The 27,595-nt window shown below is 40.7% G+C and overlaps 2 protein-coding genes across 11 annotated transcripts in view; both read right to left on the bottom strand.

Moving 5' to 3' along the window:
* Positions 1-55: 55 nt before the first annotated feature.
* lin7c (lin-7 homolog C (C. elegans)) lies at positions 56-5,749 on the bottom strand. Its single transcript, XM_046840119.1, has 5 exons — positions 5,592-5,749; positions 3,992-4,110; positions 1,624-1,695; positions 1,199-1,408; positions 56-882 (listed from the first exon to the last, which is right to left on the bottom strand). Exons 1-5 carry the CDS (start codon positions 5,626-5,628, stop codon positions 715-717), a joined length of 606 nt encoding a protein of 201 aa, XP_046696075.1. The 5' UTR covers positions 5,629-5,749; the 3' UTR covers positions 56-714.
* A 2,411-nt stretch (positions 5,750-8,160) lies between these two features.
* The window catches only part of bdnf (brain-derived neurotrophic factor), a 38,231-nt gene continuing 18,796 nt past the window's right edge, over positions 8,161-27,595 (bottom strand). Inside the window, exons 1-2 of one of the 10 annotated variants that reach the window (XM_046840113.1) lie at positions 25,496-25,681; positions 8,161-9,171 (exon numbers count right to left, since the gene is read on the bottom strand). In XM_046840113.1, coding sequence (XP_046696069.1) covers positions 8,383-9,150 — 768 coding nt within the window. In that variant the 5' untranslated portion in view covers positions 9,151-9,171; positions 25,496-25,681 and the 3' untranslated portion in view covers positions 8,161-8,382. Of the gene's footprint in view, positions 9,172-10,369; positions 15,579-15,623; positions 18,069-19,640; positions 19,664-21,555; positions 21,806-21,832; positions 21,942-23,468; positions 24,158-24,410; positions 24,433-24,662; positions 25,051-25,495; positions 25,682-27,595 lie in introns of those variants that run through there. The other 9 variants (XM_046840109.1, XM_046840117.1, XM_046840112.1 and 6 more) reach the window with 9 other exon arrangements.

The raw sequence follows: 27,595 nt of genomic DNA, 5'->3' as shown, positions 1-27,595 counted from the left end.
ATAACCCAGTGAAACAAGCATTATCATGTGTGAAAATATTCACCCTCCAACCCCATGAAATACATCTTTTTTTTATTTTATTAAAATTACAATACAATAAAACAAAGGATACGACATGAAAGTAATGATAGTGTTCTTTCTTGTTGAGCAGTGTGACGTAGCTTTCCAGCCGACCTGATGACACATTTTGTTCCTACCCCCAATGCCCTGATTGCACTCATCTCAAATTTAAGTGTTTGTTTAGAAGATGAAATGTACATTCATTTTGCTCTCGTCAGTATATGTAACATACAATATCGTAGAACCCAAATGGCTCTAAAGAGCTATAAAAAAAAAAAAAAAAAATTTTCTTTCAGCTCTTGAGGCACTTTTCAACTTTTATCCTTTAATTTAAACCTCAGAAGCCAATCTGTGGTGGTCCCCTTTGTAATCCTGACCCCTTAACCTTCATCTGACACAGAGTGATGTACATTGCATGTCATCGTGTTTGAGTGTAACCACACACAAAAAAAAAAAAAAAAAAAAGGGGTGTAGTGTTTATTTTCAAAAAATTGTGAAAAAGAGCGTGCTCAAACTGGCTGGAAAGTTTTAGAAAATTCCATAAAAGCAGAAAAAAGAAGTGCTGTATATGTCCCTGGGCAGAAAGAATGTGTGAGAGAGAGAGAGAGAGAGAGAGAGAGAGAGACATGACAAAAGAGCCACAGACAGGTTACCCTACTGTGGGTAGCTGTTCTGTTGGCGGCGTTTGGCAGATCGCATCTTCTCAAACCGAGACTCCATCTCCTCCAAAACCTTTGGGGTGTAGCGGACTACAAGCTTGACCGTGCCCTGAGCTGCTTTTAAGAGCTCCACTGCCTTCTCATGATGCTCTCCTTCCACACTCTAGGGTAGAAAAATGAACAGGGAAAAGAAACACCACATTAGTTGGATATAACAGGGTATAATCATTCTGCAAACACTACAGAAAAAGTTTACAGCTAATACTACATCCAGGTGAACATGAGCTCCAAACTGTGATATGGCCTACAGTCACATGCAAGTAATTCTAAAACAAAAGTTTACAGAGAACAGGCTCATCTACTGAACAAATGTGAATATCTTCTAATGTAATAGCATTAATACTGTTTCTGAATCCAATGGAATTGGTACGTTTCCAATTTCGCTCAGATATTAACGCTCATCAAAGCCGCCTACATACCACTCCGTTGACCGAGAGCAGCTGGTCTCCTCTCTTGAGGCCACCGTGACGATCGGCAATGCCTCCGGGGATGATGCGAGAGATGTAGATGGGCGAGTTCTGCTCTTTTCCTCCCATGATGTTGAAACCCAGGCCTTCCTCGGTTTTTGGAAGCTCCACCACGCGGGGGTGGGAATGGCCTTCGCTTGCAGCAAATGCTGCCACTGTGGCCTGGGAAACATGCAGAGTGTGAATGCTAAAGTGCAAGCATAAGTACATATTTTATTCACACATTTTATATATAGATAGTTATTAAAGACCGTTGTATTTATATACAGTAAATTAAACCAATTGTTTCCTTACAATATGACATGCATCAAGGGTCTGACATGTCATTTTAAAATAACTATCATTAGTCGTTCAGATTACAGTATCATTTAGTTTACCTTTGCTGTGGCATTAGCTCTAACCTCTGGGCTGCTATTAATGTCCACTGTCTCATACACATGCTCATAAACCTGTAAACAGGAGAAAAAAAACAAAAAACAAAAAACAAAAAAGCCACAGTCAATGTCAATCTGTTCAATTATATATGATTATATATATATATATATATATATATATATATATATATATATATATATATATATATATATATATATATATATATATATATATATATATCAAAATCATATATGATATATCCGCTCTAAAGCCCTGCTACCCAAAGTCCACCAGTTTAAATTAATGCATTATCTAGTGCATTAATGCAAAATCCAGACGAGTATTTACAAGAGCATCTCTGAGGAACAAGGCTATTCTAGAATCGGTTAATTAGGAAGATAACTCAAAATGCAGGTGGAACCCGATCATAGACTTGCACTTCTATTTTAAGATGTTCCATGAGTGCAAGTCCTTAGAGGTGTGGAGCAAGGAGTGAATAAACAGCTTTAAATTGGATAGCACTGTTGAGTCATTCAGAAGCCAGGGTGCTGATCAGCTACTGAGGTAGAGCTCGTCTATTACACCCCATCATCCTCATGGTCATCATCAATGGTGGGAGAGTAGCTCAAACTAGGTCATCACTCTGAAAACTATAATCATGTACCTGACGCAGACACTACACTGCAGGGGAGCTTATAACAAGCGAGTGTGTAGGCTGAGAGATAAGACAAGAGTTGAACTTTTCTCAGGCATGAAGATGATGAGAATGTGTAGGCTTGGGTCAAGACCAAGTTGTCAATGGGCCATTTAACTTGGTAAATAAATGGTAATGCTGCAAGCGTAAATAAACTCATTGTTCAGTGGTTGTTTTATCCTAGTCAGGGTCGAAGCAGGAAATACACTGTGTGAGGTGGGAAAACGTCCTGAACAGAACATCAGTACATTCTAGACCACCATGCTTGCACTCATTTACACCTAGGGGCAATATACTGTACCTGATACACCTACTGGCATGTTTCCGCAAAGTGTACAGGAAACCTGAGAGCCCAAATGCACAGACACTTCAGACGAAAAGTAGCCCTTGAACAGATGTTTAACATCATATAATCTGCATTTTCCTTTTAGTGAATTATAAGTGTGACCTCGCGAACACATCTGTTGCTTATGACCGACTCCATCAAGTCTAGCACATGGCACAATTGGATAAACCAGGATCATGTGGTGCAAAATGTACTCTGTGTAGGATAACACAAAATGGTATAAGTGTTTCAGGATGCACCAGTTCTAGTGTCAGATGTCCAGAAGCTGCACCAAACCTTATTACAGCTATAAGCATTGGCTTGTTAAAGAACTAAGGGTTTCCACCCCTTTTCATGTTCTCAATACACGTTGACATTTTTAGCAACTTGAACTGGGTTGCATGCTTATGAGGTAATGGTTTGTGGACTGCACCACACTGCGTTTCTGGCCTCTAGAGGTTGATGGTACAAAAACGACAGATGACAAAGCAGCAGGAAAGAACTAACTCAACTGCCAGTACAGTCTTAAGCGAACTACACGAGTAATGGCACTTGCCATCTGAGACCCACTTTCCTGAAAAAAAAATTGGATGGGAGAAACTATTTGTGGATTTCAACTGGTCTTTCGTTTTGCGAACATGAACTTGGCAGCACACATTGAATCACTTGGCTTAAAGCTGATTAGTGAAAAAGATGCTCAACAGAACATGACCTAGTGAACTCTGCATGTTGTTTGTAATAACGTCCAAAAACGAAGTCTTAAACTGAAATGGATTGAACCTTTTTTTTTCAGCACTAGGTGTACAGTCGTTGTTTTGCAACGAAAAACTAAAAAAAGAAGTTGTTAATACAAGACAAACACTGACACGGACAGACGCTGAGGCACTTTCTACTTGAAGTAATAAATAAATCTCTCCTCTGAAAAGCTAAAACCAGTTCTAAAGATGAATTGCATAGATTTCTACATTTAATAACCACCTCACAACTGTGTTTAGACCAATATAATGTGAGAAAAATATAGGGGATATGTTAATGATTTGACAAAAATATTTAATCATTTACCACAATGTAAATATTATATGATAAAATAATTGGCCAGCCCTAACTGCTTCCGAAATTGACCCCAGAAAAATCACACTCATATTTAAGCTTTCACAACAACAAATAAGTAATAATTTTAAATATGAGAATTAATTTGACATTTTGAACATTTATTAAAAACATTTTCGAAGAACTACTGGGAGACTGATAGCTAGTCGAATTACTATTGACAATTTACCAAAGTTATTAATAAAATGGGGGGGTCCCATATGCTACTCGCTGTAAATCGACGACACATTGCGATGCTTACCTCTCGTACAGCGTTGCAGAACTCACTTTGCAAAACCCTCTGTAAAGCCTGCAGCTTCTGAGGAGGTACTTCTCCTGTTCTTTGGAGTTTGTCTAGCAACTCTATGGCACGAGAAATGTCTGGGAAGAGAAGATTTCTGTGAGGCAAGAAAAATCTACCTGTTATGCCTTACTATCCAACCTTTTCCATGGTGAGAGAAGTTTTTTTTTTTTTGGCAAGGAATGTTGGACTTAAGTTTATAAAAGTTACTATTATTGGCTGCTTCTGAGCATTTATATTTACCCTTTGAGGCTATACAGCACACATTAATGGTCACATTGCCAAAAACCAATCTGCTTGATATTTAGACATTTTCTATAAAAGTGCCCTGCAAAGATCTGATGGTGAATGCCAGACAGAACTCTTTTTTTCTCCATTACTAACTTGTATGTAAAAACATGGAAGTTATTTCATAAAGAGAGTCTCAAACATGAATGAATGGATGGATAAATGAATGTTGAACCCATTTAACTATTACAAAACTAATGTAAAAAAAAAAAAAAGAAGACTAGTCTGACCTAATACACCTTCCATGGTGATTGACATGACAGATATACAGCGGTCACAGATAATCTGCAGCAGGAGGTCGCAAGATTTTTTTTGCAGCCGCAGACCACTTTAAGTGTAAAATACTCTTCACAGTCCTCCTCAGGACAGATTTTGCCATCTTTTATGAACATAATCAAACTAGGCAAAAAATATATAGATAACTATCACAGTGTGGATAGTAATATTTGGGTGAAAGTCTCATTGCTTTTAATTGTTTTTTTTTTATTTATTTTATTTACTGGCTGTTTATATTGAGTTAATGAGGTTCAAGTGAAAGCTCAATGATGATGATGATGATAACTTTAACCATTATAGGTAATCAGCATTGTTTATGAACTGTTTTACACAGTAGCAAAATGATAAAAAATAAAGTGTTAAACTATTAGCGTTTTATTATTATTATTATTATTATTATTATTATTAGACCCTACTTTAAAAACTATAGATCTATGCCAAATTAAGACATATGCAAACTAACCTTGAATATATCCTGGATCTGTATCTCCAAACCATTAAACCCATTTGATCCAAACAGATTTAACATATTGCCATATGATCATTATGGTTAATGGTATCGCAGGGCTCCAGGGATCAAACCCAATCCCATTACTTTATATGTACGTAAATACACTTCTTGGGGTATGTTATAACGGCATTTACACCCTACAAAGTCCCTTATTAATAAATTCATGAACTATTTGGGATTCTGTCTCGCTTTATTATAAGTAGCTTCGCGCACAATAACTAGCTACTCGGTAACGCCTTCAATTATACGCAAAGAGGTGAATGAACTGTTACAATTTTGATTTATAAGGATATATATATATAGCGGATTTGAGGTCCGATTCTCCTTTGGGAAAACATAATTAATTATTTGATATTATCTTTAAAACAAATGAACAGTGCTAGCAGCGCTAGCTAGAGGTGTCGAAGACTAGCATCGTTGCCAGTCTGTTCGGATCACGTCGCTGACGCAAAAAGCGTGAATAATTTATCCCTATTTACTACTTACCTCTTTTTAATCGCACCGTCTCCCCCAGCGAGGCCATTTTTGCAGCCGTGGAAAGTCCACTTCTGGTCGGGGAATGGCTCGGTGTGCAGCTTTCGCTGTGTCTTCTCGGCTATTTTAGTAGCAAGTGGCTAAGCACTAATGCGAAGAGATTAACGGGAGAGTTTCAGCGCATCCTGTCTGCGCAGGAAATGCGCATACAATTCTGTCCCAGAGACAGAAAGGCACAAAAAAACCCCTCATTTTGTAAAACACATATTAGTGCATTTTTATTTTGAATAATATAATTGAACAACTGGCAGAGCTCTATGGAGCGAATATTTTATTAATAAATATTATATAATATTTTATTATTAAATATAAACGCTGCTTGCTTTCTTCTAGGTAACATTTCCATCTTCCATCAATTTGCGCAGTCGCTCCATTACAAAACTAGGGGACTGTACATTAGTGTTTGTTTTACTATTAGTTTTATTATATTTTATTTTTGGTTTTTACTTCTACTTTTACTATTAGGAATTGTTTAATTTTGTTTATTTCTTCTAGTATTTTCTGTTTCTGTAGCAAAGATTAACAACTGACTCTAAATGTCTCTTTTAGAAATCAGTCCTTTCCCTACCCTGTACTTTATATAATATTGCAGTCATGCTTCTCAGCTAAGAAGGACCTTTATTACAATCTATTATTTGATTACACTCACAAAATAATCATATAACTATAAATCTGAAAGGAATAGGCATATGCATGGAGTGGCCTACTTCCATGGCAAATGGGTCAGGGCTCTTTTGGGTGTCTCACCAGGCACTGCTTTGAACTGGGGACAATTTGAATCTTACTAAAATAGCTCAGACATGTAGCAGTGTTTCTCTATCCAGGTCCTGGAGTACCGCCACCTTGCATGTGTTAGTGTTTTCCCTCCTTTGTGGCTAACCCTAATTCAGTGTGGTTCAAGCTTCTTAATTAGCTGATGAGTTGAAAAATGTGCAGGATTGTGGCTTTCCAGAAGAAGCATTGAGAAACACAGTTATACTGCATTGCTGACTGGCCTGTCCTGATCATATTAATAGCAGGAACAAACTTAAAATGATAATTAATTGGATCTTTCAGACGTCAAATTGTCTGAGTCGTTGTTTGTATGATGCCCTTCGTTATTCGGGCAAGTATTTGAAAGGACAGTGAACTAATATCAAAGTGACACCATTATATGTAGAGATGGTAAAATGATGCTTGATCTGTAACAACGGATATGAATTTTTTTTCAAGTTCTTGTCAAAGAACATTTGTGTGCTTGGGATTGTACATATTATTTATCTGTGGATTTGAATCGTTTATTTTTACGGATTACGGATGTTTAATATTAGTGTTCTAAATAAACAGAGTCAGCTAGGGTATCTACTTTCACACTGTATCTTGTTTGCAACACTGCATCAACACTTCAGACACATGGGTCTGATAACAATCTATAAGCTGAAACAGGTTCGTCTGTGCACAAAGATAGATCAGATGTCAAGTAGAGTGTATTCGAGTGTTGAACTTGCTGATCTCTTTTTTCTAGGACAAAGATAATGTACTTGTGATAGAAATGATAGCCTATGACCAGTGTTTGAAGGAGAAACACCACCTACCACCACCATATTAGATGGATTTAAGTTCCACACTCAGAGCGGACCTTACCTGGGCATTGCCACTTCTCAGCCTGGGCAGGACGTGGTATGAAAGAGGATTGGAGAGCAGGTGCTGTTTTGCATATTTACACTGATTTGTGTGTATTTTTAATTTTTACCTATATGTATATATGATTTTGTCATTGCCATTAATACTTGGTCTCCTTTTTAAATGTTTTGTTTTACTTAAGCACACAAAAAGATTTTTTAAAATATAAAGTGGGTATTGATCCCAAAACTTGATTCAAGCTATAAGTTTAATTACTTGAAGGAAGATAATCATGTCTTCTCTGAAGTTTGTGCTGAATTTATACCTGTAAAGGGAGAGCTCAAACTTTATTGACATTGGGTTTGTTTTTCACTTGCCTATAGTCATTTTTATTTCTTCAAATATTTCAATTTAATATTGCAAACAACTTCACAACATACAAAATGAATTATATTAATTCAGAACATGTGAATGATATTTATATATATATATATATATATATATATATATATATATATATATATATATATATATATATAAATTTTTATAGTATTTTTCTTTCATATTCCATTTCGTGGGGATAAAAAAATAAACAGCAAAGCTTTGACAACAGCACCTTGACATAGTATGTAATTCAAACATAACCTTGAGAAGTTTAGAATAGGAAACAGTTAAAGTACTTGTGATGTCCTGTCACTGCTGAGAATGTAAACAGAATCTTTTGGTTGTAATAGTGGTCTTGTTTTCTGAAAGTGGACAGTTTTTTTTTTTTTTTCAATTCACAATTGAAGCAGCATGCATGTTTTTTTCTTCTTTTTAGCTTAAATAATATCTCCTCCTATCTGAGTTCTTGGCAACGTAAAAAAAAACCACAACGTCTTGCGGAATGTGATATAGTAATTTGAACTGGGAGCAAATGACTGATCAGATCTTTTTTAATTGTTTACAAGGTCATGGATATGTTCAATAAATAGACTGTATTATCACTTTACTGTATAAACTTCATCTTTTTTTACATGCAGTCCATAAAATTTTCATTTGACGGAATAATTTACCCTGTTTTGTATATATACAAATAGATATTTACTCTTTTTCTTTCTCTCTTGTTAGAACTCTCAATAAAATCTATACATTGTGTACACTATCTCCCCCTCTTAATGGTCAATGTGCATACACACGAAGTGTCTATCCGTATAAACCGCCAGCCGATCTTCCGTTTGCTATCCATGGTGAGGGCTCGCACGTACGATTGGGTTGTCCGGCATTGCGAGTTATAGTGCCGCTTGTCTATTCCTCGACAGCCCTCCTTCGTGTAACCCAGCGGGTTGCATTTGGTCTCGTAAAAGTATTGCTTCAGCTGCCCGTTGGCCACCGGGACCTTCTCAAGCACGGTGACGGTCTGACCGGACATGTCGATAGCCGTCTTTTTGTCCACGGCCGTCACCCACTGGCTAATACTGTCGCACACGCTGAGCTCGCCACGCCGTGCCGGGTCCGAGTGGCGCCGCACCCGCATCGACATGTTGGCGGCATCCAGGTAGTTTTTGTATTCCTCCAAGAGAAAGAGCAGCGGCGGCTCTAAAGGCACTTGGTTGCTGATCATCACACGCGACGCATACGTGTCGATGTCCTTTGACTCGGCCGTGGCCGTGGCTGCGTTGCCGAGACCCCCCCCTCCCTGGCCCTGTGCTGCCTCCCCCTCCACTTCCAGTAGCTCCTCGATCACCTGCTCAAATGTGTCCGTGAGCGAGGGCAGTGCTCCTCCGCTCGGTGGAGTCCCATGGCCCCGGGCGGCCCCCAGGTAGCCCTCGGCTCGGTGGCCCCCCACAACGCCCGGCACCTCTCTCATGGGCGCAGCTCTCATGCAACTGAAGTATGAAATAACCATAGTAAGGAACAGGATGGTCATCACTCTTCTGACCTGTTGGAACTGAAGATAGTGACAGAAAGGGAAAGGTGTGTGTAGGGTGGGGTGGTTCAGGGAGGGACAAAAAGCGGAGTGAGAAAAAAAGGAGAGGGATGGAGAGAAACAGAAATTTAAATTTTAAAGTCATTCATCTCAAAGAACAAGCACAAAACAACCATGTTCATCCTGCAACGACAGCTAATTATTAGTGATTTTTTTCTTATTTTTCTGTTATCTTTGTCAATTAGCTCTGTTTCCTCAAAGTGCTAGTTGTCTCGTTTGCAATGGAAGTCCCCCCGGAATCCAACGCTCTCATGTAAGCTGGGATCAGAGTTGCAGACCTAAAACCAAGATTCACATTTCATAGCAACCAAACCAACAACATGCCAACTTGTTATTTCTTTGTTGCATTTTTAGTTCCTGGCAATCAAGGCTCAGGGGAGTGCTGGCACTACTGACGCATCACACCGGATCTGCCCCCCACACACACACATACATACACACTTACACACATACACACACATACACACAGCTAAATACAGATGCTCAGGAGTATCATTAGGAGGACATGAGAGGCTCTCACCCACTCCCTCTTCCCTTCACTTCCCTCCTGCCTCCCTTCTCACTCTCCTCTTCTGCTTCAGCATCCCATCAGACTAACGCAACCCTGGCTGATGTTAAGTGCTGCTGACCAGTGTGTGGTAGATTTGCAGATAGGTTTTAATGTATACAGACAGTTTAAGAACTACTTATCCTCCAACAGCAAACGTGGTCTCACATTTAATCCTCAGATCTAAAAGAACAGTAGAAAAATTCTACCCTGCATTGCTTACATTCGCTACTACAGATCCAAAGTGTTTAAAAATTCTACATTTATTTTGCTTAAAAAAAAAAATCCTGAGACATCACTAAACAGCATGGACTATGTAGAGGTCACAGGGTTAATTATAATACAGGGAGTAAGAGACAGAGGAAATTTGTTTACAAGAGAAAAAGAATGGATGCCATTCATTCACCAGTGCACCAATTCATTCATTCATATATTCATTCATAAAAACTTCTCTATGCCCAATGGACGCATCTCACACATCCAGGAAAAAGACAGGCTTCGAGACCCCCAACAGAAAAATGCAGAGAAAGCCAGTACTGCCCCTCTAGCCTGCCACTCATATCCTTCCTCTCACTTTCATCTCTCTCTATGTCTATTCCCCCACTTTCTTACCTCTCTGATGCCCCTATGAGTCACAGGAATTCATCATGTCCGTCGACATCCCAAAACTCGCCGCAACATTCACAAACAATAGCACGGGAAGCATCCAAAACACCAGCACAACAAGAAAAAGACATCCCTCATCTGCTCTCCTTCTTGAGGAGGAGGAGGGGCTGGGGGAGAGAGAGTGCAAATGTATGTGTGTGTGTGTGTGTGTGTGTGTGTGTGTGTGTGTGTGTGTGTGTGCGTAAAGGGGGGGTGCTTTTAAAAATAGCCAACGTCGCAGCACAGCTCGGCCAGCTCTCTGCGTGGCGTCCTCCATCTACTCGGCGCATCCTCCGGAAGAGGCATGGAGAGCATGCACTCATGGAGCGGAAAGAGACTGAAGAAGGGTGGGAGAGACATGGCGGCACGCCCCTCTCTAAAAGGCATTTGTTTCATTCTTAATTGGCGTCTGGGGCCGTGGCTGCGATTTGCCAGCGCAGCGGTGACTGCCATGGAGACACGGCAGCTATAAATAGGCGAGTTGGGAGTCCCATGGTCTCGATTCAGAATATTGCAGCCTTCCCCTTAATGAGCGCTGAGTCCCCTTGCTCTGTGACGTTTCACCTGGCGAGGTGTACGCATGCATGTCTGTGCGTGTGTGTGTGTGTGTGTGAGGGAGTGTGGGCACATACATTTGTGCGTGTGTGTGTGTCTGGTAAGAGAGAAGGAGATCCTTTAATTCTTCTCTCCCACCTAGTCAAAAACAAGCATTGAAAAAACTATAAATAAATTAAAAACAGGCTGGGATTACAGCTTTAGAGGACGGATCAATCCTAATCGAATAATGCACAGAGAAAATGTGTGTATGTGCTGCTTCTGCAGGCACGAAAAGATACTTCAGCCCATCAGCTTTTCCAGCCATGGAAAAAAAAAAAATAAATAAATTCTTACACTGTCAGCAATTACCTCCGCAGAAACTTCGGAGAGGATTTTAAAGTGCTGCCGAGGATTAGGACTTGATTGCGTCTTATGTCATACTTGCTCACTTCTTTGAAATACTTCCAAATGTATTGCACCTTCAGGGACAGATGTATTTCTGGCAGCATCCTCTTGCGCTCTCCCTCTCTCTCTCTCTCTCTCTCTCTCTCTCTCTATTTCTCTCTCTCTCTCTCTCTCTCTCTCTCCGCCTCTCTGAATGGCACTAATGTGGGTTTTATGTACACACTCGGCCACAGCCCAGCATCTGCCCCAGTTTCAGGTTGATCTCAATTACCAAACATCTGTTGTCCCTCTGATGAGGAAGGTATTATATAAATTGCAAGTGCTATCGAATGATAGATAATATAACACCATTATTGGGGGTGATAGTAAAACTTGATAAACCTGGCACAGCTCTATCTCACCTGCTTGGACCTGCTTTTAATAAGCGCATATGGTCCTGGTAACTCACCGCACCGTAACTGATGATGGATATCTGTATCAGCGCAATCTTTTGGCTGTCTTAAACGCCACATGCGCGTGGACTGTGTAGTTTGAAACTAAAGTAACTGGAGACCGAAAGCCTTGAATGTAGACAACACGGCATCTAATAATCCACAACTCTTAGGCGGCGAAAGAGTGGTGTGGGGTGGGGTCAGGGGTATGATGTCGAGCGTCATTTCTCAGCATAACAACCCTGATGACGTCTCTTCCAGGTCTCCAAGGCAGACTGGGGAGGGAGGTGGAGGATGGAAAGGAGGAGTGTTGTGGAGGGGGGGCGGTGGTGGGATGGAGGGGGTTGTGCCACTCATCAGCTTGCAATTGCTTGCCATTCCTCTGGGGTCCCCTCTCACTAGGAACAACAAACAAATTTTATTTCTAACCCTGCTATTTCCTGTTTCCATCCAGCGAATCAATATGGATTATGCTCTCAATCACCTTCCTGTTAAAACGCAATCTAGATGGTGAATCAGTTTATTGCTCGGGGACCGAGCTTGCAATAAGCGAGACCTTGTTCAAACCAGAAGGTGGGGGAAACCAAATTACCTCCATGGACACATTGTTCCGCTTTAATATGTTTGATGTGTGTCTTTCCCTCTGAACTGCGTCTAACGGTTGCAATATCAATATCCGGTCAATATAACGCAAACATGGTGTTTCATGATGTGTGCATGTTCAGGAGGTGGGGGTACAGTCTGTATGACGTGCTGTGGAGTAAACAGAGGTGGGACTGTAGACGTTTATTTATGCACCTCTTTGTGATCCCTGTTCTATCACCATGGAAGCCAGGTGCATTTATATTCTTTTGAATATGGCACACATAGCATTCCAACCAGCCAGAGCTCCTTCTATAGAAGTATCCCTCAAGCCTCAGGTGACCTTTAGATACCTCTGTCTACAAAAGAACTATGAATGTATAGTGATGACACGATATCTACACAGCTGTATTTAATAATGTGTCCTCACACACACACCGGAGGGCTTAGCGGGAGCACTCGCAGACACTTTTCTTTGCTAAATTTGATTGATCTTTGCTTGCACATGAGTGGCAGCACTACTACTTGGGAGGGGATGGGGGGCCGGTGGTAAAGAGTAACGTGCACCTGCTCAATTGTTTAGACAGAAGCTGGTAGGACAGGGTGGTTTGCTTTGCACACTCCCAGTTCCTCGCAGCTCTATTTGCTTAAATCTCCCTGCCATGCATGGATTATTTAAGAAATCCCTCCATGACAGCCAGATGAAGCTTGGTTAACATGAAAGTGTAGCGGGAATAACAGCTTTTATGGTGGAAATAAAAAAAATCAACAAATGAAAGGATTTTCTTTTTCTTCACATGCCATATACTATTTTAAAGCTCACCAAAGGTTATAACAAACTCTAAAACAGATAACAAGAAAGGATCTCGAGAAGGTACTGTCAGTCAAGAAGACTAAGCCCTACTTCTATATTTCTGTTAATAAAAACAAGTGGTTTCTAAATGAAAAAGTCAATTAAAAAAAAAGCCTGCCAGTGTTCAAATTAGGTGGTTACTCCAAAGGAGTTCCACCAGGGGGCATTAGTGTTTGAAAAGTTAAAATGGCCTCAAACCTTTTGGCTAGGCTTTGCATGGTAGAATTAAAGATAAATAAACACCATTAAAAATCCATTTACTGTAGTATACAAAGAATATTCAGTGTTTTATAGTCTTCTGTGTCAACTAGTCTGCTTTGGTCAACTTTCTAAGAGAAATTTTAGAATTTTTAACCTGTGAGCTGTTTGATAAAAGTAAGCCAATATTTCTAAACCAATATGTAAAGTCCTGTTCTAAATTTTACTATGGGTATTTCATGCAATGTGTTCCGATAAATACAGTACATAATTAAGTAATCCCAGTGTTAAAACATCTAAAAACTAGTCAGCTTAAAGGTATTTTATTTACATGAAATTTCAGCAATTTACACCAATCTCACACTGATTTGATGCTAAACAAACCCACTAAGATAGTTGCTTGGCTTTGATATGTTGTAGCTTCAGGCCAGACTAATGATAATCTTTGAAGGGATCAAACAGCAGCCAATGGCAGAATGCTTGTAAAAAACTTGGCTCAATCTCGCTCCATGTTAGCGACCTTAAGAATAAAGCAAGATCCTTTGAAGTACATCCTCAGGTAATTGTGGTTTCCTCTACAATGTAACACAGCTGTGCTGCAGACAATCGCAGAACATGACAGAGGATATGCTAGGGTCCTGACATCTAGCTTCTTTTATGGCTGTTACACCGCTTGTTCCTTCAATCATCGGGCTTTTATCCCGAAACGGTCGAAGAACAGAAATTAAACATCCTGTTTCATAGAGTTTGCAACAGTTGTAGCGCATATAAACAAATTCCTCATCGCTCTACTAGCAGGAAAAGCCACAGTTAGGGAATTTTAGGGTGCATAGTTATATCATTTACATTCTTCAGCATAAATGTCACAGAACCCTTTGAATTTACTTTGGTCTGACTTTATTTGGTAGCTTAATTGCTCCCCTCTGAAGTTCTTAGGCTACATAGTTGGAGTTCTGCTGCCTCACGGAAAGCAAGGAACCAAACCAAATTAAACTTTAGTGCACTGATGATTAATGTATAAGTTTCGGCTCTTCACGTAACAGGAGAAAGGACGAGCACTGGCAGGATCCGCCTCGGAAATATCATCCAAGATTGGCCAACTGTGATGCTGATAGGTGTTGTTTTCAACTAGGCTAGAGAACATTCTGGCTTTAGCTACTGAGAACATGTCCAACTGTGTGCTTGTAGAAACATGATCACTTCCAAACCCAGACTAGAATTGTGTCCACTTTTGATCCAACACAATTAGTAATACTACATTTTTACATCAGCGTTGAGGTACAATTAGCAACATAATCCAAAGTGCAGTTTGGGAATTTACCCGTTTATACGCTAGATGGCGCGTTTGTCTACACATGTTATTCTCAGTATGCGAGGGTCCCTCGTATGTAATGCACACGAGCAGTTTATTGTACATAATAATACAAAACAAACAAACAAACAACGTAAACAACAATGTTCAATATGTAAACGTGAAAGTTCTGGACTGTACATTCAAGTGAAGCAGACAAATTGGAGTTTTTAGCAAAAAAAATATAAAATACCCTAAAATGCACCAGCACATAGTTTTCCGCCTTTTAGTCAACCAACCAATAATAAACAAGCTACTTTAAAATGTAATAACTCATTATTGAGAAATATTGATAAGTCGTTACATAGTAACGAGTCCCAGGAACACGAAATTCAGAGCTCAATGCGATTACAGTGATGTTCTGTAACGCGCGCGCGCACAGGCGCACACACTCAAATTCACACAAAGTTGGATGTGAAACCTTGGAGAGTTGATGAGGCTGTGGGGGAAAAGCTAGACTGCACTGTAAGCCTAACCCCTGAGCTCAAGTTTCCTATGAAAGTCTGAACGAGTGCACCAAACTCTACTTCTACATGTAGTGTAGTAACTTCTAAATGCACAACTACATTTCTCTACATCTTCCAAAACCATGTTAGGACCACAACTGACCATGCAAAATGATAATAAAGTTGCAAACACATGATGTTTCAGGTGAGAAGTGGGTTATATATCATAATTTTTGTAATATATTTAGATTCTACAAACTGTCTATTCTGTAACATAGTAATGATGTTCTCCTTAATGCATGAACAAACACTTGGGTTTTTTTGCCCATGCACGCGATCGCGCGCTCAAAATATGTTGATTACTTTCCCACAAAGTAGAACCAAAGCAATTCGGCACGAAAAGCAAAAAAAAACCTACCTTTAGTTCACTGTCCAGTTCTAAAGAGAGACCATTCAACGGGACAGTGTCATCTGGGATGGTTATTAGGATCAAAAAAAGTCCCCAGCTTTTTTTTCTCCCCCCCAAAGCTTTAATTCCTCGCGCTGTTTTCTCTAATTATTATTCTTTTTTTTTTCCAGGGAAGCAGCGCCGAGTTGTCGTCAGTCTCTTCAGCTTTGGAGCAGATAGATTAAATTATTGATGGCGGAAATCGCACGGGCGAGGTAATGCACTCCCATGACTGAGCGGATCCTTCGCTGGTCGGTTCAAGCGCCCTGGACGGCATGCTCGGTACACATACATACATACACGCACGCGCGCGCACGCAAACACACACACACACACACACACACACGCACACGCGCGCACGCACACACACACACACGCACACTCTCGGGTCCGGATTGAATGCACACCGCGAGAGCTCCCGAACTTGAAATGACGGCTTCATTCCGCGCGACTCCGGTACCTCGCTGCTCAGTGACGTAGAGGCACGTGACTCGAGCGAGTCGGCCGCTCGCACGAGCCGTATAAAACCGAAAGTGGCGTGGTGCTACATCTTAAACCCGCACACTAACCTGGGACACTGTGCGCCATCCGTTCTCAACTCTCGAGTCGTACTTTGGACTTTTTTTTTTTGCCTAGAGAACATTTGCATGAAATGCCTCACAGTTCTATTTTATATAAATGATGCACACGTTTTACACGTGCATGTAAGCGCACATTTTTTTGGTCGCATATAATGCTTTTTTTCTTTAGCTTTTGCTGCAAAAAATCAAAATCCAAATTCCCCATAGATTTTTGTTTCCCGAATTGGTAACGTCTGTGCATGTTGCTGAAAAAGCTCAAGGGGGTCATTCATTGCTCTACACCCAGTCAGGGTGCCATTGTTTTCTAGTGGACACAGGATGGGCTCAAATGAAACACCTTCATGTGAAAGGACCATAGATTCTCCTGTGAAAATGGATAGTTGCTTTTGTGATTCCAAAAGAAAAAAAAAACAGCTTCAAAGTGAAGTTCCTGCTTTCCACCACATCAAGGTCCTATTCTTGTCTGGTGATCTCCTGTACCTGATATCTTAAACTATTGTCAGATGTCTATTGAACTACTTGATAACCTGCAAGCAGAGCTTGTGTGCCAGATGCTTGCACAGAAAAATGCAAGCAATATTTTTTTTTTCAGCACCCATATAAAATCAATGGAAATTGATCAGAAGGGTTAATATCACACTGTCAAATACGTCGAAGCAGCCAGGAAATTTTCAGTCACGTTTTTACCCTTCAACCTACCAAGACCTGATAATATTCCCAGATTTCCCAAAATTTAAATAACTTTTTGGTATTTTCATCCCTGTATTTACAACACAGTAAATTTGCAGTTTCTTTGGCAAGATTGGAATTGTTCATTTTAATAATTCCTGTTTCGTTATTTTTTTTTCGGCTGCTTGTGATTCTTTTGTTGAACCTACTGGACCTCTAGTGTGAGATTTATTTCGATGAGACCCTTGTGTGGAGGTTGTGATTATTCTCTGTCTGAGGTAATGAGGTTGAGGGGTTGAGATGTAGCTGGTCCCAGCATGGGATATGATGCTAACATCTGCTCTGAAACACACACACACTCACACACATAAGCACGCACACACACACACGCACGCACACACAAGCAAGCTCATCACCCATGCACAATCACAGTATATATGCAAATATGCTCACATGCATCCACACAAACGCTGATACATGTGTACTATCGCCTTTTCCCAGTTGCACACACTCGTGCTTATACCCGTGTTTAAATCTCTGTAGGCTTAAGCTGAGATGAATATAGCTACTACTCATAGGATCACAGGAGGAGATGATAAACTTTGGGTGACAAAGAGTTGCATCAGCAATTGCTGAGCGACATGACTTCGAGACAGGAAAAAAAAATCGAATTCAAACTTTACATTCACAAACACACACACACACACACACACACACACACACACACACACACACACACACACATAAACACACACACACCCCTCCCATCTGATGCAGACACAGCGTGCCAAGGCTGCTCCAGCCAGGTAATTCATAAATAAATCACCCTGCTTCTCATTAGGTGCACAAACCCATAGGTCTCATTCAAAACTGCAAATACAGCACAATACCAGCTGCACAGTGGCATGACTCACAGAAATACAAAGTTTCTTATGATGCTACAGAGAAGTGCTTATTGGGAACACATATGTTTGTTTAATGTTGAGTGACTTATAGGTGTTTCATTCAACAACAAATGCTTATTAAAGTTATGCATACATCCTAATCCTGTTTTCAAGCATAAACACATATCAGTGGAATTCTCCATGGTCATGATGCTTGTCCCAGCGATGAAGAGTCGTGAAGAGTCGTGCTCGGCAGAAGATTGCGAAGAGGTCTACGTCGAATGTTGAGAGAGTCGGAGCGGCGTCAGAAGCGATGGCCGTGTCTCTATCCAATAGGTCGGGTCGCTAATGACGTCACCTCAGCTTTCTCAAAATCTCTTTTTCTCTGTCGTTCCTCTGCAGGACTTCCTCAGGAATCCAGACTTTCCCAGCACGATTCTCCTGGGAGGTGAGGCACTTCCTTGTCAAAATATCTTCAATGCCCTTAAGGTCATGTGCAACAATCTATGAATCAACTTTCTAACATAAAATCAAGGTTGGAATGTGTCTTTTATGGTTCAAGGAGTAGGTAACGGAAATTTGAGCAGCGACATAAAAAAATCTACGGCAACTACATGAATTATTGTAGGTTTTTTTTTTGTCAGATGCTAGCAAAGATTACACAAAGGTTTTCACAGTTTGTGCTATTACATTTGTTTAAATATTTATTCTGGCTCAATGTTTTTTAAAAGCAGTCCCATTATAATGGTACAATTCCCAAGAGAGGTAAGTGACCCTTTGTGCATGGATTTAACATGGACTTAAAGGCAATCCCATAATGAAACAGGAATAAAAACTGTAAAAGACAAGAACATTATCCACAAACATCCATGACTCAAAATTCTCTTTCACCTCCTGTTGGACAGAATGTGCTGAATGTTTTGTGTGTATGCGCACATATGTTCTTTCATTCTATTATATCATACTAGTGTACATTCTGGCTTTTATTTTAACTGTGTCACCCCACAGAAATCAATAAAACAGCTAATGAAATTCTTTCCCCATGCTATGCTGTGCCTGATCCTGGGTACCTGACTCCACTTTGCTAGCCAAGCTAAAGGAGAGAATGGTGGTGATGGCAGTAGTGGTGGTGGTGGTGGTGGTGGGGGGTGACTCACTCAACCCCACCCTCCACCATCTCTCATCTCTCTCTGTACTGAAAGATTGCAGGGTCTCTATCAGCAACAACAGTAAACCAAAACTAATGGACCATGCCATAACCAATGTCAAGCAATAAAAAGCTGAGCATTAACTCAAACACATCCCGTAGCTTTGTTCAGCTGTAAAATATTGCTTGCTTATAATCAATTCCTCATGGCATACATTGCCTCTCCTGGTACTGAATCCAAAAGGCTATGCGCTTTCTGCACCATCCTATCCTGCTGGACCCATTGGTAATTTAGACACTTCTTGCATAGACTCATACTCTGATGCACCTGTGGCTTGTACCTTAATATTTAATAGATAATTGAATAGACTGTTTTCGCAATGCTTCCCTTCAAATCATCACTGTTGCTTCAGCCATGAAATCCTACACCTAAAATTCCATCCAAAGAACATGAAAACTTTCTATTTCAGTCAGCCAAGGGCTATCTAAGTGAGTCGTGTTATGTGCACTAAAAATACACTGAAAAATAGCCAAGTGAGCCGCCTTTGCAACAATTCTGTTAGACCCATGCCAACTCAATCGCAAAAACATCCCACCATCCCACCTACTAGCTCACTCTCACACACAGACGCACACACAAGTTCGGGTGCCAGCAACACAAAGGTACAACACAGGCAAGCATGCGAGAGGCATCTTGCGTACATACCCGAGCAGTGACGTTGGCGAATAGTTAGTTAGAGGATTCCGTGGTGCAGCCCCAGTTGCCAGGCACCAGCACTAGTGCTGCTCTCCAGCTCTCCAACATTGCAGAGAGAATCACTCTATTTTATGCCACAGATGAGAACACACAGGTGGGATGGAGACAACAAGAAAATCTGAACATTGCCATGAATAGGCCATCTATAGTGTACATGTTTAGTGGCAGTGGAAGGTAGAATCTCTCTAATGCTCAAACACTCACACACAAAATATACAGCTGCTCCAAATACACTATAGAGCATCTAGTACAATGGAATAAGATGTAATAAGAGGTCCAAAGGAATCAACAAAGCTGCACCAATTAGATTCACCCAGGCATCCATTCACACCACCATTTCCATCTCTCTTGCTATCTATCAAAGCTGAGCTGCAAGGCTGTGACAGATGAGGGGAAAAAATCCATCTTCGAAGCAGCTTTCACCTTTTTCTTAGCACATTTAGCAGTAGACATGTCCAAATTACCCTGCTATATTAAGTTGTCAGCTGTGCTGCGTCAAATCCTAAAATACATTTCTTCCGCCCCTTCAAGGTGTTGGCTGAATAACGGATTGGGTTTTTTTGTGCCAGGAAACAAAGATACAGATTTTATTTAAAAAACAAAAACTAACACACACACACAATAATAATAATAATAATAATAATTATTATTATTATTATTATTATTATTATTATTATTATCATTATCATTATTATTATTTTAGCGCATTTGTAAGATTATTCCTTATTTTCATTGCTGTGCCCAGATATCCCTGAGGAATTCGACATTTATCATGGCCAAATTATTCTGCGCGCGTGCCCATATCCAGTCATCTAATTAAAACTGCATAAAAATGGCCTAATTAACGGAATACGCGACATTTACCCTCTTGTCATATATATATTATATATATATATATATATATATATATATATATATATATATATATATATATATATATATATATATATAAAGAGAGCGACTCAGTATATTTAAACCAGTCTTTTGTGGAATAAAACCTACCATTGTTTAGATTTTTTATGGATGCTCGCCCACCCTAACTCTGCAGCTTAGAGTGCGGAGAGAGCTAGAGAGAGAGAGAGAGAGAGAGAGAGAGAGAGAGAGAGAGAGCTAGGGAGATTCTCGTTCAGATGACACAACCCCATTTATGGACTGGTCCAATGACGTACATTGCAGAAAGTTCTATTAAAAAAAAGGAAAAAAAAAAAAGAAAAACCTTTCGTACATACAAAGTGTGTCGTGCCCCCCCTCCCTGCCTCCTCGCCTCCCCTCTGCCCACACCCATACCCACACCATAAACCCACAGCTCTATCCTTCTCTCTCATAAAAAGCAAAAAGTAAGAAATAAATCCCCCTCAAAAAAGAGAGAGGAAAAACACACGATTCCAAAAAGAAGAGCTATATTTAAAAAGCACAAACTACACATACACAGACTACACACATACACACATGCATACACAAAAGCCAATTGAAATTGAGCCCGTGTTATAAGTGCACGTTCCGTTTTGTTTTTCCAAAAACCGCAAATAAACCCCTTAATCCGTAAACCCACCATGGTTTCGTTATAGCAAAGCAAACAATCCATCCCCATATTTGCAATCATATCACATTTCTTGTCATTTTATCAAGGAATAATGCAATGCACAATAGGAATGCTTCGACTAACAAGTGAATAAACATTCAACATTCAACATTAAACAGGATTCAATTTTACTATTAGACATTCTGTTCAATAAAAAAGACCCACGCTGCCTAATTGTGCATGAGTGCACATCTTAAATGGTTAATGCATTTAAACGCTATCATATTGTGCTTAGTAATTATACAAACACACAAATATTTTAATGGAGAAATTAAATTTTACCCGAGATGAAACGCGAATGAGGCTCGTGAGCCGCGGACAAAAGGTGATGGGGGGAATATGATCATAAAGATCTAAAATGCAGATGAAATAAATAATAATAAAAAAAAGACATTCTTCGCCTGATGACCTCCTGATTAAAGCTGGAGAAGCTGCAGATATTTTTTGGCTTTTGCTGCCTGAATGCATGCAATAGAGCCGCTATGCCCTTTAAGCACAGGTTACATCCATAACCGCCCACTACCGTCCTGAAGAACATGTCAAAATAATAGGTACCTACTGTCTTGACATGCTAGTTAGGAAGGATGTAGGCAGTTTTTGGCTGAAGCCATGAGTCTTGCATGGTGCAGAAGAGCGGATACAAAGAAAAGCGGAAGAAAGAAAAGGATAAGGAGCGCCGCTAGGATCCATATCGCCTCTCTCTCTCTCTCTCTCTCTGCAACCGAGACAAATTATTTCAACTTATTCGACATCAAAAGTCACCAAACCGGGAACGAGGTTTTTCCGTTTCAAAACGCCGACCCGTTCGATTTCGTTCTTTCCCCCATCTCTCTCTCTCTTTTTCTCTCTCTCTCTGTCCGTTTCCTTTCCGCCGCTCGCGTCAAGCCCCTGTGTCTCAGCCATTTCCCCTTATCGGGCAAATCTTATCGGAGCCTCCATCTACCGAGCCGTGACAAACAGCGCTGTGTGACCACGCCTATCCTAATTCTTATTCCGTTTAGAGAAAAATAAACAGGCGACTTTCCTAAAAAAAAAACCTTTCGACAGGCCATCATGGTTTTGTCGGACCTTAATAGTTTGAACAGAAGTTTTTGTTTTTGTTTTTATGTGTTTTTTTTTTCTCCATGTGATTGTGCGGATGTGCGCGGAAGCCAGGATGGAGCAGGTGATGCTGGAATGAGGGCTGGAAATCCCGGCATGAATGAAACATAGGAGCGCGTCTGTAGTAAAAAAAAAACAAAACAACTAAAAATAAACACAAAATAAAAACTCACTTTAGAGACATAAGCAAGAGGACGGAGTGCGAGGACACAGTTTCCGACACAGATTACACAGATATCCATAACTGCACCGGAACCCAGGAACGACGCAAAGGGTTAATTATATATCTACGCTAATGAAACCATATTTAGACTGGTCGATAATCACAGCGGGAAGCCAGCAATAGACAGATAGACAGACAGATAGACAGACAGATGGATAGATAGATAGATAGATAGATAGATAGATAGATAGATAGATAGATAGATAGATAGATAGATAGATAGATAGATAGATAGATAGATGTTTATATGAGATTCCCATTTCCAACCACAACCAACAAAAAAGCATGTAAGCACGTCACGATTCATTGTGGCACGAGAAAGAAAAGAATATTTGCATTCGCACATAAACAAAACAAACAAACAACAACCAAAAAATAACCCAGGGGCTCTGATGATCCAGCAAATAGCATGTATGAATTATTACATGACTTGAAAAACGTGATCTAAACAAACGCCAGGACCACATCTTCATGAATGACTCATAAGAACATCCCGAGATCCCATAAACTGGAGCAACTTTTTAATCAGCAGAATCTACATACTGCAGCTGCTGCACGTTCGAAAGAAAGAAAAACAGCATATAGGTTAGTTGAGTAAAACAACTGAAATGCACGTATAGATAAATATCTTAAGATATTATTATACCATTTGCTTCATAAGTCGTTGTTCTCTCTGTACAGACTCCCCCTCATCAAGCATCATCTCTAGTCATAACCTTATTCTCAGCAGCGTGACGGTACCTTTCATAACCACAAATCAAACTTCAAATAATGGGGGAAAAAAAGACCCGATTTCGTACTGGAGTAGAGACAAGCCCCCGCAAAACAGGCTTGGAAGCTGCAGTGGATCGGAAACGGAAACGCTTCTTACCTGTTTAAGAGCCGACAACCACTATCAGTGGTTAGATCTCCACGAGCAACACTCGCATCTCCCAAAGTTAACGCTGCGCACCAAGTGGAGCTGAAGGAAGAAGCAGCAGCAGCAGAAGCAGCGCAACCACTTCAACTTTCACACCACGAGAAAAGCGTCCACCAAACTCCGAGCAAAGCAAAGAAAAAAGGAAAGCAAAGCAAAGCAAGAAGCTCTCTATTGAATCTCTCTTCTCTCTCTCCCTCTCTCTATTTTTCTCGCGCTCTCTTTTTCTCTTCGTTTTTTTTCTTCTTGTACACAGGGGCTTCCTCGGAAAGCTGTTTAAAATTAAAGTGAATCAGCTCCCTAGCTTTGGCAAAAGGATCTGCAAAGCACAACAGGAGACGTCCAGTCCTGTGTTAAAGTCCGTTTAGCGACTCCGGTGCCTCTGTCCAAAGTGCTGAAATCATAGCAACGCTATAAGGTTACTCAGTAAAAAAAATCTATACTTTCGTTAAGTGTCACTCGATATTGCTTTACTCTATTGCTTCCCCACGCCTCGTCACGTGAATATATATCCATGCCAAGCCCGTCCTGTAAATATTTGATCACATGCTGACTGCCGGATGCTTTTCTTATACAAAAGAAGCACTTATTTCTTAAGACCACTCGTCTTCCCACTAACAGGAGTCCCCCAAATCCCACCGTAACAGGTCCCGTTCAGTAACGCGCTTTGATGCGCAGCACCGCTCACGTCCTGCAGGGCACACCGACATGTCTACACATGTTGCTTTTACACTGCACTGATATCGAAAAAAGAAACACACACACACACACACACGCACACACATACATTTAGTAGAAACATTTAATGAAAAAAACACAATTCCCACCGTTAACAAAGCAGACACATCTGCGCAAAAGAGGAAGACATGCCTATTAAAGTGTTGAACTTTTCACTACCTAGGTGGCTCAAAGTATCTTTCAGACTCCGATTCTTCCCTTCTTTTTCCTAAATCCAAAGCAAAATAATACTAAAGAGCAAAGTTCTGCTGCTGGCAATAGTACACAATGTCATTAGCCTTTATTCCTGTCGTCCATAAGCAGGAGACCACCCATCCAACTGATGTTCTTATTTTTCCTACGAGTCCTATTCAACAAGCACTGTCAATACACGTTTTATCCCGCAAGCGTGGCTCAGTCCTGTCTACTTACCATTTTCCCCCCCAATGCCGTGCTGGAGAAACCAGTGTTTTAATATCCACACGCTCCAACAGATGCCGGTAGGTAATGTGTCTTGTTTGAAGTCATCATATGAGAACTTCTGCCGTGCTCAGTAAATCGCCCACCACTTGGGTGACTTATGAATCTAATAACCCCCTATTGCAATATCCAAGTGCTTTCAACTCCCTGACACCTCAGCTGCTTTCTGTCGCCAGGACAAACAAGTCAAGAAAAAAAAACCCCACAAAAACAAAAACACACAGTGAGACAGAAAGACACGCGAATAAATAACTCCCACCCCCCCAAAAATAGCTGATATGTTGCCTAGGATTAGGAGGTAAACTGACTCAGATGAACGCTCTAACGTGATTGAAATCAAGCCCAGGCGATGAAGTTTGGCGCGCGCGAGCGAAACGGACCAGCAAAATCTCTCTCTCTCTCTCTCTCTCTCTCTCTCTCTCTCTCTCTCTCTCTGATAGAGCAATTACAAAAAAAAAAGCTGACAGGAAAGAAAATAAAAGTTAAGTTCCCGCGTGCAAGTGCCTTCGTTTGATGTGACCCGCCGTCTCATATCATTAATATAATTATGTCGTCACAATGTCAAACTTCACGCGCACTTTCACGACGCGCGCTGGATTAGATGGACCTGGGTCAGGTATAAGCAAAAAAATAAAAGCTAAAACAACTCTCCAGGGTCCAAGATCCTATCTTGCGTCAAGTCAGACTAAAGTTTTAGGGCGACTTGTTGCTGCCTAAAGCCTTAAGCGACACTGCTGAAAGGCGAGCGGAGGAAAGCGCATGTTAAAAGTACTTGCCGTACTCACATCTGTGCACCGCTGTCTTTACGCCTCCTTGCTTAAGTAGCCTACTAGTCCAAGACCGGAGGTGAAGTCCGCGTCGATACTCAACGATGGTCGCAACTTGTACAGAACGTGCAGAACGGTGTCTCTGTTTTCCCCCGCGCCCCTTTCTATCTTTATTTCTTTCCTTCTTTCTGCCTATTTTTTTGGTCTCGTCAACAGGAGCAACGGTTCATTTTGCAGTCGCGAGGAGGTCCGAGCGCAAAACGTTATCAGGAAAATTCCATCAGTCGCACGGTGTGCGTTCAAGACAGCTAATTGTTATGCAGTGACGAGGCGATATGCTTGCATGTGTCTTACAAATGTGCTGGGAAGTATTATGAGTAATAGGTGGTATTTACCCGAGGATGAACTCCTGCAGAAGTTGGAAAATATTTGAAACAGTATGTAAGAAAATCTCACACAGTCACAGCAAGTGTGTGTTTGTGTGTGTGTGTGTGTTCAGGTAACACACCACACACGACACACCTACACACCCACACACACTCTCACACACATACACACACATGCGTCAGAAAGGATAAACTGAGACATAAACATGCACACTTTCAATAAGAATCACCCAACACTTCACTTACATCAAATATCTGGTGCTGATTCCTATGGTCAGATATTTAATACACACAGTAAGAAAAAAGACATACTAAAATCTAATGTATTAATGGTATTCATGCTTATTTATATCAGACATTAAGTTTTCTGCTTTTCTAAGCATGTTGTATTACATCCTTATTACTTCTTGTCTGTCAGGGATGCCCATGCACCTTTCATCAACTTCACACAACTTGAACCCCAACAAAGCCATGTAAGGTACGATTTGATTATAAGACATGACACCAGTTTATCGGGCCATTGCTCTTCTACTTACACGACACAAACACTATCATGTATTGAAACCTGAGACATATAAGATCCTAGCATGGGGGCAAAGGGGCAAAGCAGTGCCCCATGGTCAACTTTGATCACCGTGTTCACACGGTGGTGGGTGTGACGGAGGGACGACGGCATGCAACGTCCGTTTTTTTAAGATGATGCAGATGGATGGTGGGGGGAGGGTGTCACGTTGGTCAAGTTCAGTGGGCTGTGCTGATGAACACAGCTAAATATCATATCATGCTACGACAACATTAATCATATCTCTTAAAACGTAGGCGGCCGTGGACGGTCAGTAGACTCACATAACGTGAAGTCGAATACCTCCTTCACACTAAGCCATCTTTGTCTTTTTCTTCTCATAGTGGCATTCACAGCATCGCTCTGGTCTTCTCTTGCTCTCCATTCTGCCTTCTCTCCCACAGTTTTCACAGGCTACGTGGCTGACTCACTCATGGCTCTGCATGCCACCCCTGCCCTCCCCCACACCTCTCGTGTACAGATAGTGCCTTCTGAATGCCAGTCAGCTGGAATACTACCCGTTTCTGTCCTCTCCTACCAGGTCCTGCCCCTGACCTGCTCTCTTTCTGTCTGCCAGAATGCTGATGAGCTGAAGCAGATCATTAGCGCATGATTTCATTTATTTTTTTTAATCATTCATAAATGCTGCATGCAAGAGCTCGTGAAGGCATCATAGCCACTAGACACTTTTAACAAAATCTTATTGATTTGTTCGGTGTTGTAGGGAAAACTGCGTACACTTCATTAATGCTATACAGCACTCACTTTTAGGCAAAAGCTCCATAGTAACAATCTTACATGATTCAGAGTTTGTTTACTGCTCTGGTTTCATTTTATTGTGCATTATTTGAAGGTTTTTTAAAGCACTTGATAAGAAACTTAAAAATGCATTTATGCATTCATTCATTCGTTCATTCATTCATTCATTCATTCATTCATTCATTCATTCATTCATTCATTCATTCATTCTTCAATCATTAATTCATTCATTTATTCATTCATTCATCTTGTTATTTTTAATAGATCTGGAACCTATCCTGGGACTTGGCTGGAATACAGCTGGAATGAAAGTCCACCCAACAGCACAGCATACAACGAGACAACCAACCTGAATAGGCAATAAGTGAAGCTTAGGATCAAACACAACACACTAAGGAGGACCGTGCGAGG

The sequence above is a fragment of the Silurus meridionalis genome, chromosome 26, assembly GCF_014805685.1.
Source record: "Silurus meridionalis isolate SWU-2019-XX chromosome 26, ASM1480568v1, whole genome shotgun sequence".
NCBI classification, from domain to species: domain Eukaryota; kingdom Metazoa; phylum Chordata; class Actinopteri; order Siluriformes; family Siluridae; genus Silurus; species Silurus meridionalis.
The sequence above is the reverse complement of the archived record's forward strand: the minus strand, read 5'-3'. Positions and strand labels throughout refer to the sequence as shown.